Source organism: Pipistrellus kuhlii, unplaced genomic scaffold (assembly GCF_014108245.1).
Source record: "Pipistrellus kuhlii isolate mPipKuh1 unplaced genomic scaffold, mPipKuh1.p scaffold_m20_p_7, whole genome shotgun sequence".
NCBI lineage: Eukaryota > Metazoa > Chordata > Mammalia > Chiroptera > Vespertilionidae > Pipistrellus > Pipistrellus kuhlii.
Genome location: NW_023425573.1, coordinates 62,790,776 through 62,806,975, shown reverse-complemented (window position 1 = coordinate 62,806,975; position 16,200 = coordinate 62,790,776). Strand labels below are relative to the sequence as shown.

Genomic DNA, 16,200 nt, shown 5'->3' with positions numbered 1-16,200 from the left:
ACACAAATGATCAGTCCTATAATTAATATAAATTCATGTGATAATATTCAACATTATTAGTCTAAATACTCTTAAAATGAATACTTCACAAATAATAAATGTAATATAAATGGAGAAATAACATAAGCTCTTGTATCCACATTATAAATAAAACAAATAATATTATTATTTTATATCATTCTAGAAATATGATCTAATGGAGCAATTAGGAAATATTTAAAAAATGAGATGTACAGTTAGAAAAGAGTGTCACTACCTGTCATTAATATAATCATGTAATTATAAAATCAATAAAAATTAAATAAGGACTGTAAGAAACTAAGAATTCCAAAACTAGGTAGGTAGTTTCAAAATTTACACAAAAATTAATAAATTTCATATGTAAAAATATAGTAAAAAAAACAAACAATTAAAAAATCTGCTATAAGATAAAGTATAACTATCCAAAATATTATAGAATTTGCATAAGGAAAATTTAAACACCTACAGAAAAAAAAAGAAGCATTGCACAAAGATATAGTTTAGTCTTAAAAAAAAAAGATATTATTTAAAATATTATTTTCCCAAAGTTAATATGATTCCAAACACAACTGTAACAATATTATTACAATCCTATCAGTTTATCATAAAATTAAGAAAATGAAACTGAAAATACCTTTAAGTAAAAAAAAAAAAAATGCAAAAGATTAATGAATAGGAACTGGATATGGGAAATATTTAGCAGTATTTTGAAGAAGCAGTAGTTTAAATATTTCATAACAGGATATCAATATACATATCAATAAACTGCATAGAGTAAAAAATTCCCTTCTATATTAATAAAAGGGTAATATGGGAATTAGACCAGACATCTCCTGGACATCCATCCAGACGTCCTTCCAGGCAAAGCCATGGTGGTGGGGGCCGAGGTAGAGGTAGTTAGTGGTGACCAGGCCAGTGGGGAAGGGAAGTTAGGGGCAATCTGGCCAGCAGGGAAGGGCAGTTGGGGGTGACTAGGCAGGTAGGGAGGATGGTTAGGGGTGATCAGGCAGGCAGACAGGTGAGTGGTTAGAAGCCAGCAGTCCTGGATTACAAGGGAAAGGTCTGACTGCCAGTTTAGGACCCATCCCAACCAGCAGTTGGATATTCCCTGAGGGGTCCCAGAATGGAGAGGGTGCAGGTTGGGCTGAGGGAACCACCATGCATGAATTTCATGCAATGGGCCTCTAGTCCTATATAATAAAAGCCTAATATTCTAAGTGTCCAGTCATCCAGTTGTTTATTCACCCAATCAAAATGTAAAATACTAATGATATTCTAAGGCCACTCAACCACTCTCCATCACATGCACTGACCACCAGGGGGAAGACAGTCAACTGGCTGTCCAGTCACTATGATGTGCACTGACCACCAGGGGGCAGATGCTCCAACTGGTAGGTTAGCTTGCTGCTGGGGTCCATCCCATCAGGACTGAGTAAGATGGGCCAGACAGTCCCTGGAGCCCTCTCATGGTCCCTCCCCGGCTGGCCAACCTCCTGTGTCTCTCCCAACCCCAGTTGTGCACTGGTGGGGTCCCTCAGCCTGGCCTGTGCCCTCTCGCAGCTTGGGACCCCTTTGGGGATGTTGGAGAGCCAGTTTCGGTCCAACCCCGCAGGCCGGGCCTAGGAACCCCACTGGTGAATGAATTTGTGCCCTGGGCCTCTACTTTATGCAAATGGTTTTAATATATAAAATTACAATTCTAAATAATAGAAAAAATAATTACAAAGTTAATGACATTAGAATCATGGATTAGCCATCTGGAGAAAAAAGAAGAGCTGAGTCTTTACTTGATTCTTATACCCAAATAAATTCAAGATAGATTAAAGAGGCATTTTGAATTAATGATGATAAACACAAAAATATTCTAGAATTAAATAGACACTAAAACAATAACTTTAAATGGTCATATACAATCCCAGAAAACATAAAAGACAAATGATAAACTTGATTTTATTAATACTTTTATTCCACATTGCAACAATAAAATCCATATATAGATAATATGAATATCAGAAAAAAATAATATAGTTTAGGAAAGATCGTATTTTTTAACATAAATTGGCTCTTAACAAATCAATAAGATAAAGATCAATAACTCAATACAAGAGTAAGAGTCACAATAAATTAATAATGGCTTACAAATACAAGATTTTCAAAATAACATTCAATTAAAAAATAAAACAGCAATTTGACACTGTTTTTTTTCTCTTTCAGATTGATTAAGACCCAAAAGTTAGACAAAAAAAAAAACAACAGATTTGAGAAGGGTTTAAGTAATAGCCAAATTTTGAGGGGACTGAAAATTGGGTAATCTTTCTGTAGACATTATTACGAAATCTAAATAGCAAAGAAAAATACATCAACTCTCAACCACAGTAATTATATTTTTTATTTTTAAATTAATATATTTGCCCAAATTCATAAAAATGCATATATGAGGTATGTGTTGCTGCTTTGTGTATATTAGTAAAAAAAAAAAAATAGTAATAACTTAAATTATAATTTTCAAAAGTGGTAACATCAATTGCAATGCATTCATATATTGAAATTATATGCTTGCCGAGACCGGTTTGGCTCAATGGATAGAGCGTCGGCTTGGGGACTGAAAGGTCCCGGGTTCGATTCCGGTCAAGGGCATGTACCTTGGTTGCGGGCACATCCCCAGTAGGGGGTGTGCAAGAGGCAGCTGGTCGATGACTCTCTCTCTTATCGATGTTTCTAGCTCTCTATCTCTCTCCCTTCCTCTCTGTACAAAATCAATAAAATATATTTAAAAAAAAAAAGAAATTATATGCTTGAGTGAAAAAAAATGAGATGGTTCTGCATACATTAATATAAAATAATCTCTAAAAATTCTAAATAAGAAAAGCCATAAAGTTGAATGTACGGTAGGCTATCTTACATGTTAAAAGAGATTTGTCTGTTTACCAGTATTCTGCATTTTAATTCAGATAGCATTATAAATACATGGCTAAGCTCCTTGATACACAAATTCTTTCTGGAAGGCTACACAGAAAATAGTTAAAAATTAATTCCTCTAGTTAGGAAGACTTGAGGTACTGGAAACCTGGAATAGGAGTCAGAGATATTTTTCATTGAATCCTTTTGTGCTATTTTATTTTCCTTCTCCCATACTTCAAAGTAAGTTATCCCCAAAAATACTCTCTCATTTCAAAATGACAAAGATAAAATGTATTCACAAGTGCAATAAAATCTGATAGTTTCTACAGATACATTATAAAAATTCAATATTAAGGTTTCTCTGGGCCTTTCACTTTCCTAGGGACTTTAGGAAATATAAGAGTTATAACATCAAGTCCCTGTCACCTAGGATTTTATAATCTAGTTAGCAAGAGAAGATCGATGCTTAACATATAACTATAGTCATCATGTACTTAAGTATTAAATATGACATCATGTACTTAAGTATTAAATGGTAAGGAGTCATTTGCAAGTATAACAGCGTGAAGAGGGAGTTCAAGAATAATATAGTAATTTTCATTCTTAGTTTGGTAACTTCAAGAAACCACTTCCTATTTTCCCCCAAACATCAGTTATCCATCATGAGATTTTAACCACTGACTTCGGAGTGGTCTTAGAATTGTTTCAATAAACTCATCCGTAAATCAATATCCATCTTTTAAGGTCAGAATACCAATCATACCTATTTGTCACCCTTAACCTTAATGCTGCATGAAAAGAGTTTATTCAAATGACTAATAACTTTAACATATGTTGTATTACCAGATATATGAATACATATGAATACACAGTTTAGATAAAATATATGTTTAAAAGCTGTGTCCCAATGATTTTTCAAGGTTTTTTTGAAGTGTCACTGCTTCTCTAATTTCTTTTTTGTTAGATTTTAATTTTTATAAAAATATAGATAAGAGGGTGCACCAGGTATATATAATAATTACATTTATAATTTATGACCATAATTGGGTAAAATCCCCCAAAGCAAATAACTTTAGTAAATATGCTTAAATAATGTTGATTTTTACCTGATTCATATCAAAACAAATCCTTACATAGTCAAGTCTTTGGCCTTAATATCTTGAAAAAATAATTATTATAGATATCCTTGTTTTAGGTCCCTCCTTTATAAATAAGAAACTTGAGACTTGTGTCAAAAAATTATTATTGAAACAAAATAAAGATTAGTAATATTAAAATGTGTTATAGAAATTGTAAATATCCAATATTTAAAAACCAACATTAAAAATATATATTTTAAATGTGCACAAATAAGTTCAAATAGGCAAGTATTTCACTTTGTCTTTACTAATTCTTCTTTATAAAAACACTAGAGGCTTAGTACATGAAATTCATGCATGGGGTGGGGGGAAGGGAATGTTCCTCAGCCCAGCCTGCACCCTCTCCAATCTGGGATTCCTTAAGGGATGTCCAACTGCCTTCTCACAATCCAGGACTGCTGGCTCCCAACCACTCACCTGCCTGCCTGCCTGACTTCCCATAACCACTTCTGCCTGCCAGCCTGATTACCCCCTAATCACTCTCCTGCCAGCATGATTGCCCCTAACTGCTCTTCCCTGCTGGCCTAGTCACCCCTAACTGTCCTCCCCTGCAGGCCTGGTCCCCACAACTGTCCTCCCTGCCGGCCCAGTCATTCCCAACTGCCCTCCTCTGCAGATCTGGGTTCCCCCCAACTGACCTCCTCTGCAGGCCTGGTCACCCCCAACTGCCCTCACCCGAAGGCCTGGTTGTTCCCAAATGCCCTCCTCTATAGGCCTGATCCCTCCCAATTGCCCTCACTTGCAGGCCTGTACCGCACAACTGTACTCCTCTATCAGTCTGGTCACTCCTAACTGCCCTCCCTTACTAGACTGATCTCCCCAACTTCCCTCCCCTGCAGCTATCTTGTGTCCACATGGGGGCTACCATCTTCGCCCACATGGGGGCAGCCATATTGTGTGTTAGAGTGTGGTCAATTTGCATATTACTCTTTTATTAGAAAGGGGGATTACATGCTGAAAATAATACTAGGTGTTTATAGTAGAGTTCTATATAATCTATTCTAATTAAAGGTAACATGCAAATTGTTCAGGATCCCTTCATAGTAACAACCAAACAGCAGGCTGCATGGGGTGACAAAGCCAGCAGGGGGGTTAGTGAGGGATGAATAAATTACTGAACTGCATGCTGGTGGGGCGACAAAGCCAGGAGAGGGGTTAGCGAGGGACAGCCACATGACTGAACAGCAGGATGCATGGGGAGACCAAACAACCAAACAGTAGGCTTTGTGGAGCAACCAGGCCAGCAGGGGGGTCAATAAGGGGCTACCAGGCTCGCAGAGAGGGGGCAGCTGGAGGCAACCAGGCTGGCAGGGAGGACAGTAAGGGAAAACCAGGCCAATGGGGGAGGCGGGCAGTTAGGGGTGACCAGGCTGGTAGGGTGAAGGCAGTTAGGGATGATCAGGCTGGCAGACAGAGGCAGTTAGGGGCAAATAGGCAGGCAGGCAGGTGAGCAATTACAAACCAGGGGTCCCATATTGTGAGAGGGATGTCTGACTGTTGGTTTAGACCCGATACTCGGCATTAGGCTTAAATAGGCAGTTGGACATCCCCCAAGGGGTCATATTGGAGAGGGTGCAGGCTGGGCTGAGGAGATTCCCCATGCCCACCCCTGTGCATGGATTTCATGCACTGGGCCTCTATTAGTTTCTGATTTATTTGTAATGAGGTTTTCAACCTGATAACTATATGTAAAAACCCTTATGGGAACTGAAGTGTTGCCCCTTGAGCAAAGTAACAACAGCATAAACAACAAACAAAAGTAACAAAAATAAGCATGTTGGTTTCATGGCAGCTAGTACAATTGCATGTATGTACACACACACACACATACAAACACACACAAAATACATTATCAGGACTATTTTAATTTGTGTCACCTTAAAATATACAGTTTAGTTAAAAAGCCACCACCTCAACAACTACAGGAAAAATGAGTTTCTAGGTAATCTTAGAAAATGTGCTGCTTTCCAAAAATACATTTATATGATCTCTTGAATAGTTTCTCTTTTCTCTATAAAACTGTGTGACTATTAAAAATGATAGAGTCATCATTTATAAATTGCTTGACTTGCTTTATCTTAAAAGACGTCTTTTAAGATAAAGCAAGTCAAGCAATTTACAAATGTATAACAGGGTATAACAGGATAACTTCTCTTCTGAGATATGACCAGCAGTTAATATTAAAAATATGGGTATAAAGAGAAATGAATCTTTGAGAAAATCCTAATGAATTTACTCAATAATATATTTATAATGTCTTTTAAAATACTTGCCTTTAAATTGCAAGCTTTTAATTTTTACATTACTAACCTTTAATACCACATACATATTTCTTTAATAATGTTTGACTTCAATTTAATTCAGTAAATATTTATTGAATATTATTTGCTTTCTTAGTTGCCAAAGAATGTGGAAATAAAAAAATCCTGACCCTATGGAGCAATTAGTCTAGTAGTGACAAACATTCTAATATTGAGCATATAAAAATAATACAAGTAATATAATTATCACAGCGTGCTATGGAATTTCACATAGGTAGAAAGTATGTGTGATTGGAAGGTTGAGATAAAATTTACCAAGATGTTATTTGGAAATGGTTTTTAAAAGGTGGCTATAAATATTATATATGAGCACGAGAAATAAAAGCATTGTATATAGAAAGCTGTCTTCTGTGTGTGCCATTTTAACATTCAAATCTATACCTTCTTGGGGGGGACAAATAAAGCAAAAAGAGAGAGAAAAAAAAGCACTTTAATAGCATGATGATCAATCCTATTACTCAATGGAAATATGTCAGGGCATTGATGGTAGAAGTAAATCAACTCTTCCTTAATTTGTTGCTCTTCTATTTCTGAGTGGATCCACTATAAATTTATATATTGTATATGTATGTTTTATCTTATGCTACACATTATTTTCTTAATAATGTAGTTGTAAGTACAAATTGTCATCAGGACCCTATAGAAAGAAGCATGCATACGAAGTTTTATGGATGATTTTCTATAGTAAATTTGAACATTGGCAGTTTTAGCTTTATGTGCTGAATATAACCCATACATAAAATGTAACCCCTATGTAAATGTGTAGAGATGGGAAAGAGCCATACTTGTTACAGAAGCAATAATAAGGCAGTTTGGGGGCCATAGTTTATAAAATGCTGATTACTAATTCAAGAAGCGTCCTTAAATTTTATGGACAATGGATAACCATTGAAAGGTTTTGAGAAGATGCATTATGGTTATATAGTTTATAAAGAGAAAGACAAAGTTGTGTATATAATGGATTAAAGAGAATAATGGCCAGGAGAAAATAGTAGGCCACACAATGATCTTTTTTTTTTAAATGATTTTTTTAATATATATTTTTTATTGATTTTTTACAGAGAGGAAGGGAGAGAGATACAGAGTAGAAAGTTAGAAACATTGATGAGAGAGTCATTGATCAGCTGCCTCTTGCATACCCCCTTCTGGGGATGTGCCTGCAACCAAAGTACATGCCCTTGACTGGAATCGAACCCAGAACCTTTCAGTCTGCAGGCCAACACTCTATCCACTGAGTCAAACCAGTTTCGGCAACACACAATGGTCTTATTGTGAAATAATGCAGGCTTACACTAAGGCTTTTATATATATATATATATATATATAAATATATATATATATATATATATAAAGAATGAAATGAGTGATGTTAGATAAATTGTAGAGGTAGCATTAGAACTTGAAAAATAATTACAAGTTAGGCATGTCAAAAGTACCGCTCTGTTGACTAATGAGTTTGCCCACCACTGTGCTAAGTGATTTCAGTCAGAGAAAAACAAAATATTGGAAGTTCTCTTATATGTAGAATGTTTTAAAAATCCCACAAAATTTATAGAAAAAAAGATCAGAGGTGAGAGGGTAATTATAGGAAAGTGGTCAAAATGTAAGAACTTCCAGTTATAATCCTATATAATAAAGATGTAATATGCAAATTGACTGTCACACCCTCACAAGATGGCTGCCTATGAACAGGCCAGCAAGGGGGTTAGTGAGGTACAACTAAATGACTGAACAAGCAGACTGTGTGGGGTAACCAGGCTAGCAGGGGGTCTGTGAGTGGCGACCAGGCTGGCAGATGGAGGAGTTGGGGCTGCCCAGACCAGCAGAGGGGAGGGGGAGGTTGGGGCGATGAGACCAGCAGGGGGAACAGTTAGGTGTGACCAGGATGGTAAAGAGGGGCAGTTGGGGGTGACCTAGCCGGGAGGGGGCTGCAGTAAGAGGTGACTAGGCCAGAGGGGGAAAGTTGGGAGTGACTAGGCTGGCTGGGGGGGCAGTAAGGGGTGACCAGGCTAGCAAGGAGGGGGCAGTTGGGAGCTACCTGGCCATCGGGGGGAGGGGAAGAGTTAGGGGCAATCAGGCCAGCACAGAGACAGTTAGGGATGACTAGGCAGGCAGGTGGGTGAATGATTATGAGCCAGTAGTGCAGGATTGTGAGAGCAATGCCCGACTGCTGCTTTAGAGCCAATCCTGGGGATTGGAGAAGGTGCAGGCTAGGCGAGGGGACACCTCCTCCCCTGTGCACAAATTTTGTGCACTGGGCCTCTAGTAAGATTATAATGGCCTTCCAGCCAGAACCACCATCTTCCAGTAATTTGCCAAAATGACTAACACAAAGGGAAAGTGGAGAGGCACCTGCTATATGTTCTCTATGCCTTTTAGAAAACATGGAGTTGTTCGTTTGGCCACATACATGTGAATCTCCAAGGTGATATTGTGGACATCAAGGTAATGGGCACTGTTCTAAAAGGAATGCCCCACAAATATTCCCATGGCAAACTGGGAGAGTCTACAATGTCACCCAGCATGCAGTGGGCATTGATGTGAACAAACAAGTCAAGGACAAGATTCTTGCCAAGAGAGTTAATGTACGTAGTGAGATTATTAAGCACTCTAAGGGCTGAGAGTTTCCTGAAACGTGTGAAAGAAAATGATCAGAAAAAAGAAGGAAGCCAGAGAGAAAGGAACCTGGGTTCAACTAAAGTGTCAGTCTGCTCCACCCAGAGAAGCTCACTGTGTGAGAACTAATGAAAAGGAGCCTGAGCTGCTGGAACCCGTTCCCTATGAATTCATGGCATGATAAGTGGGTAAAAATAAACAAGACTTCTGTGCTGATAAAAATGTTTCTTTTAATTGAGTGGAAGGGTGACGTCCCTTCACCCAAAGCATAATTAAAAAAAAAAAAAAAAAAAAAAAAACTTAGTGTCTCCCTACCCAGTTTGGCTCAGTGGTTAGAACATCAGCCTGAGAACCTAAGGGTCCCAGGTTCTATTCCAGTCAAGGGCACATGTCTGGGTTGTGGCCTTGATCCCTAGTAGGAGGAGTGCAGGAGGCAGCCAATCAATTTTAAAAAAAGATTATAATGACTATAATTAAAATGCTGTATGATATATCAGAATGTTAAGAAAGTAGATTCTAAGAGTTCTCATAACAAGGAGATATCTCCTCTTTTTAATTTTATTTGTATGAAAATATATTTTACAATATATGTACTCTCATGCTGTGCACCTTAAACTCATACAGTGATGTACAGAATTATTTCTCAATACAACTGAAAAAACAACAACAACAACAACAACAACCCTGTTCAATGTGGCTCTTGCACCCAAAGGTTGCCAGTTTGATTCCCAGTCAGGGCACATTCTTGGATTGCTGACTCGATCGATCTCCCATAGGTTGAGTGGAGGAGGCAGCTGATCAATGTTTCACCTACACTGATGTTTCTCTCTGTGTGTCCCTCTCTCTCCCTCTCTCTCTAAATGTCAATTAATTAAAAAAAAAACTGTAATAGAATAAAATGTTTTAAGGAGAGGACATGTGCTCCAGAAAAAGAAGTCAGAGTGCAGTATGAATCTTTCAAAGTATCATTCATTAAGCATGTACTGTTCTAGGCATTTTTTAATAAATTATATTGATTGTTATCATCTCTAATTTACTGATCAGGAAATTGAAGCTTAGAGAGGTTCAATAATTTATTTAAACTCATGTAATTACTAAATGGTAGGTCAGGAATCAAAAATGAGAAAAGTATGGACTGAAATACCATCCCTGTTAACCACCGAAACAGCAATTTCCACTAAAGATATGACTGGATGTTAGATTAAAAATAGTGATGGAATGAGTGAGAGATAAAGCATCTCAATGTACTACAACGGTGATTTAATAAAGGGAAGAAGGGAAACAGCAAAAACTAATAAAATGTTTTTGCAGTAATTGGACTAGGTATATTTACAGAGTAAAAGAAAAAATTGTGTAGAGAATAAAACTGAAGACATAAGCAAGAAAAGTGACTAAGTTCCCACAGGAAGTAGAAGGTCAAAGGATCAATATCTATAGAAGACCCCTCCTGGACATATGGAGGGAGTATTCTTCTTTAGAGACAGAGTTGAAGGGAGAGAAGAATAATCATGCAGCAAGGGGTTTAAAACTGCCACTGGGAAGAATCCAAAGAGAAATATACAAGGCTCATAAGAAACAATATGCAAAGCATTCTATTATCTTTACAGCGCCTTGGCAATGAAGAGCTCACCATATTATTTTTGTCAGGAATAAATAAAAGTATCCCATGGGGTTGATTACAGAAAGAAAATAAAATAGTGCTGTGTTTAGAAATTCTTCATACACAATTCATCATATAATTCTAACAAAATCACTATTCCATTGTAGGATATTTTTAGTTCTAATTATCCAGATAGATTTTTAACAATGATTAAATTCAACATTTCACTTTGTATTTACTGCTATAATAATGAAAGGAAAAGAAAACAATCTAAACATAGAAAAGAATAATGCGTTGCCATTCACAGAAGCTCACAGTGGATTTTCATTACACAAAGGATCAGAACAGAGTGGAATGTTTATGAAACCACTGTCAGAGTTAAATCGCCAAGTCTGTCAGTTAGTGGTGTTACATTATTTTGCTAAAGATCACATCATCCTTAACCCTAACCCTACCCTGACTGGAAATGCATATGACTTTTCCAAAGGAATCTAGAGTGAAAGATATATGGGGTCACTACCAATCTATCACCATTCTTGGAAAGAGAGCCAATTAAAAGAGGAGACTTGCCAAAACCGGTTTAGCTCAGTGGATAGAGCCTCAGCCTGCAAACTGAAAGATCCAGGTTCAATTCTAATCAAAGGCATGTACCTTGTTTGTGGACACATCCCCAGTAGGGGCTGTGCAAGAGGCAGCTGATTTATGTCTCTCTCTCATCAATGTGTCTAACTCTATCCCTCTCCCTTCCTCTCTATAAAAAATCAATAAAATATATTTTAAAAATAAAATAAAAGAGGAGACTGTACAAGTAGGAGCTTCTCCCTCTTTTTCTCCAGTCACCTACTCCCTCTATTCAGACATGAACATGGACAAGTGCAGATCTGAACACCTGCCCATCTCTCCTAGCCTCTGTGTCCAACCCAGCACCCAGCTTCAATGTATAATAGCTCACCATTTGTTATTTTGTTTTATACCTGCAAATAAAAGATATATTTTGTTTGTTAATAAGGCTACACATCTCTCATTTTTTCCTGTTATATTTTATCATCACATCTATGTGCTTTAGCAGTAGAGACAGGATTCAAAGCATGAATTTACAATTCCACCTTCATATGCATCGTTTTCTTAAATCTTCTTAATGACATTAAAGTAATGTGTGAACTAACCATAATTATTTAGTTCCCTTATAAAAGGGCAGTGCATTATATCCAGTCTTATGTTATTAAAAATGCTGTATTGAAAATCTTTGTGCATATATTTTTTATGTATTCCTGTTTTCCTTTAAATAGATTTCTAGACGCGGGCATGATGAGTCAAATTTACTTTCCTATCAGCAGCTGTGCAATTATTTAGCTCATGACCTTTCTATCACTATATAATATCTAATGTTGTTTTTCCTTTTTGAATCTGAAACGTGGCATTTCTGAAAATCTTTTCCATTAATGGTAGACTTGAAATTTCTTCCCGTGACTCACTAACTAAAATATAACTGCAAATATCTGTTCTGGAGTGTGAGAGACTGGATGTAGGAGGATATATTTCTTGATCAAGAATACGTTCTTTTAAGTGGAAGGTGGGTGAGAATAGATCAACAAATGAACTGGTATGCATATATGCATAACTTGTGGACACAGACAATGGGGTGATGAGAGCCTGGGATGGGGGGATGGGAGCAGGCTGGAAGAGATTAAAGGAGGGAAAAGGAATACCTATGTAATACTGTCAACAATAAAGATTAAAAAAAAAGAATATGTTCTTTAAAAATAGAAGATATTAAATGGTTATATTGTACTTTAATTTTACTTACCTCTCTCTTATTTATAGCAATAAAAATCAGCATTTGTATATTTTAATGCTAATAAGAGGCAAGTTATTATGTATAAAAGAGAAGACAGTTTAACCACCAATATAAGTTGATTATCTTGACTTTTAAATGCTCAAACTAGCATTAGAAATCTTTGAAAATAAATATGAATTTTAATTCAATATCTTGGGTAGTTTAAAGGTCTGCTAGCTTGTAAAAGTGAGAAATTGATTAAAGTAAAATTATAAATATAAAAAGATTATAAATGTGTACATATTTAAAATCCAATGCTTATAACTGTAGTTCATTTTAATGTCTGTAATATTCATAAATGTCTACTATAAATATGCATACTAATTGCAAATTATGGCTCCATAAATAGTTTGAAACATTGTGCTTTACTATTCTTAAACTACAGATTAAAATAGAAGTAATAACCCCAAACTAAGGCTACTTAACAACTGAAAAGAATCACATAATTGTGAAAAACAGTATTGGAACACTTTTCATTTTGGAAACACAACTCTCTTACTAGGAATGGGCATCAGAAATACTTATTTCTCTATGACCATGTTAGCTTATATTATTTTTATTTCTTATTTGAATGCTTAATGGTAACCAGAATAAGTGTTTAAGAAAAAACAAAACAAAACACCCACAATTCATTTTTATAACTTTGAATGCCCATGGACCATGTGGTTTCCAGAGTGCTTAACCACAACTGTGATAACTTTGTCTGACCTTTTGCTTCAAATACTTAATAGAGAGCAAAAGAAATCTCTAAGAGCTCATGATTTAAGCAACTCAAAGCAATTTCACAATAAAAATAAATTTCAGAGATGATTCACATACATATCCTTAAATCCATAGAAAATTATTTCCATAGGTTATTTGGATATTACCTATTTCACTAATTATACCACAATAGCTTATTGTGATCTAGTTTTCTCTAATCCTCAACTCAATCACCTGGTGTAGAGAGGAAAGTAAGTTAATAATGTCAGGTGAACCCTACTGTTGTAAGAAAACAAAAGGAAAAAATAATATTAATAGAATACCTTCATAAAAGAAATAAACCTTAGCAACTCTTTCAAACAAATCAAAGGTCTGAATGACAGTCATCACCTTCATTCTAATGGAATCTAGCACCATCACAATCATTTTTAGAAAACTAGTTGGAAAAAATGTAAATAATATTGTCTTTCCTTTCTCGTCATCTTCATTAAATATTTTGGTGAGAATTTATTTATGTCCATGAGTTTTGCTGTTGGTCTCCTGTTGAACTCTGATATTCTAGACCCCGAATCCAGACTGCCTGGTTTAAACTTTCAGTTTTGCCATGCAGGTTCTGTGAGCCAGCAAGTTAAAACTTCTTTCGGCTTTTTTCAAGTTGAGCAAATTAAAAACTTTTTGGCCTTAGTTTCTCATTGTGATTTGGCAGGATGAAATAGATTCATGTAGAGAACGTTCTTAGAACAATGACAAACTAAAAAAATGTTAGCTATAATGTCTGCCCAGTGTGGTTTAGCATCCATCTATGAGCAAGGAGTTCATGGTTTGATTACAGGTTAGGGCACATGCCTGGGTTGCAGACTCAATGCCAAGTAGGGGGAGAGCAGGAGGCAGTAGAATAATGATTCTCTCTTATCATTAGTGCTTCTATCTCTCTCTACCTCTTCCTCTCACTCTGAAATCAATGAAAACATTTTTTCAAATGTTAACTATTTTTGTAACATATAGAATGTGAACAACCTATTGGAAGAAACACAACAATACTTCTTCCAAAGATAAAAAATAGACTGAAGATGGCTAAAAGGATTCTACAACCGAGAAGATTGTAGATGCTGAACGCAATGTTCTTCTTACCTGTACTCCGACAGGCAAACTTGGTTTTGTGATCACACAATCGTAAGGTGCCATTACAGCTTTTCTCATCACTACCATCTTCACAATCTTTTTCCCCATCACAGCGCCAAAGGTCAGGAATACAATTTCCATCAGGATGGCATTGAAATTCATTCCCATTACAACCAGCAGGAGAATGAACCTCTTAAATAGAAATGAGAGAGAGGGGAATAGAGGGGAGAAACCAAAAGAGAAATTATTTTCCTTGATAATATTTTTTTTCTTTAAACATTATTATGATGGTAGAGAGAATATATATTTACTTTTCATATTTTACATTTTATTAAACAGTTATTTAATAGCTATAATACTCTCTAGTATTGAATATTTTCAAATTCATTTCAGAAACAGTAATAACAAGGAAAAAATTGTTTATCTGCCAAAGAGTTCCTAAAAATGTCACATTCATTAAAAAAAGCTTAGAACAAGTAAGATAATGTGTGACTATTCTGTTGTAACTTTAATTAATGTATTAAAAATTAGATCTTTGAAAGGCTATTCTCTTTGACACATAAAAGAGGTTTCACATTCTACTCTAAATGTTGACTTTGGTTGATCTTTTGACACTTCTCTAGTTAACTTAATTTGAACTCTTATGAGAAAACTAAGTAAATAATATGTAGTTTCTGGCTAATAAAATCTTTGACGAATAACATTCAAAAATTTGAAAATAAAAAGGCCCTATAATAAACACAAACTCTTTAGGATGTAAGATTGTAAATCTAGAATCACAGAAGACACATAAGAATTTAATGAGGCACTATATATTCAAAGTCAATTTATCAATTAATAATTTATACAGTACTCAGATAACTATATTCTTCAAAATCTGATAACTAAAAATATAGGTTAAAATATTCTGGTAAGCATAAGCAAGAATAAGGAAATAAAAATGTTGGGGATATAGATAATTCATAGTACAACTGAATAATTTGACTATAATTATTTTTTAAATTTAATGAGATAAAAGTTGCCAGCATCTCTGAATTCTGTTATAAAATAATTTAGAATATATATTCCCATATATGAGTTTTAATGTAATAAATTTATTGTCTTACATAGCTAATCCAGCAGTTAATCTACATACCTATAACAGCAATTATTCTATAACATTATCATGAATTTGAAATAGGTTCCTGTAAGTTACCTATTATTTACTGTGCTCGTTTGATAGGGATCAGGTATTATGAATTAAGATTAGAATCATTTAGGTCAAAGCTAAAAATAACAATTATATCACCAAGGCAGCTATTTAATCTTTGAAAACTTTTATTTGTTCACCTGGAAAGTTGAGAGTCTGAAGAGTTGTAAGAAATAAACTGGTATCTGTAAATTATGATTATAACTACACAATTTTGTAACGCTGTAAATGCTTATGACATAAATAGTTTGGCTCCTAATATTTTCCTAATTTAAAGATGTTCAACAGCTATAATATCAGGAGGCACAGTATTATAATATCAGGAGGCACAGTATTATAAAGGTGCTCAAAATTGCCTTGACTTTTTTTTTAAATATATATTTTATTGATATTTTACAGAGAGGAAGGGAGAGAGTTAGAGAGCTAGAAAAGCTGATGAGAGAGAAACATGGACCAGCTGCCTCTTGCACACCCCCTACCGGGGATGTGCCCACAACCAAGGTACATGCCCTTGATCGGAATGGAACCCCGGACCTTTCAATCAGCAGACAGACGCTCTACCACTGAGCCAAACCGGTTTCGGCTCAAAATTGCCTTGACTTTTGACTCTACTTCCCAAGTATTCATTCCTAGAATAGTAATGAAATAGCAAATAACCAAAAATAAGAAGATCCTCACTGAAGCAAAAATGCACGAGTAAATCTGTTGGTAAAAAATAGAAGTTCAAATTTAGAGAAAACATATTGGACTAA

At 35.6% G+C, this 16,200-nt stretch overlaps 1 protein-coding gene across 1 annotated transcript in view; it reads right to left on the bottom strand.

Moving 5' to 3' along the window:
• The window catches only part of LRP1B (LDL receptor related protein 1B), a 1,573,107-nt gene that overhangs the window by 563,751 nt on the left and 993,156 nt on the right, over positions 1-16,200 (bottom strand). Inside the window, exon 21 of the mRNA XM_036421500.2 lies at positions 14,269-14,451. Coding sequence (XP_036277393.2) covers positions 14,269-14,451 — 183 coding nt within the window. The remainder of the gene's footprint in view (positions 1-14,268; positions 14,452-16,200) is intronic.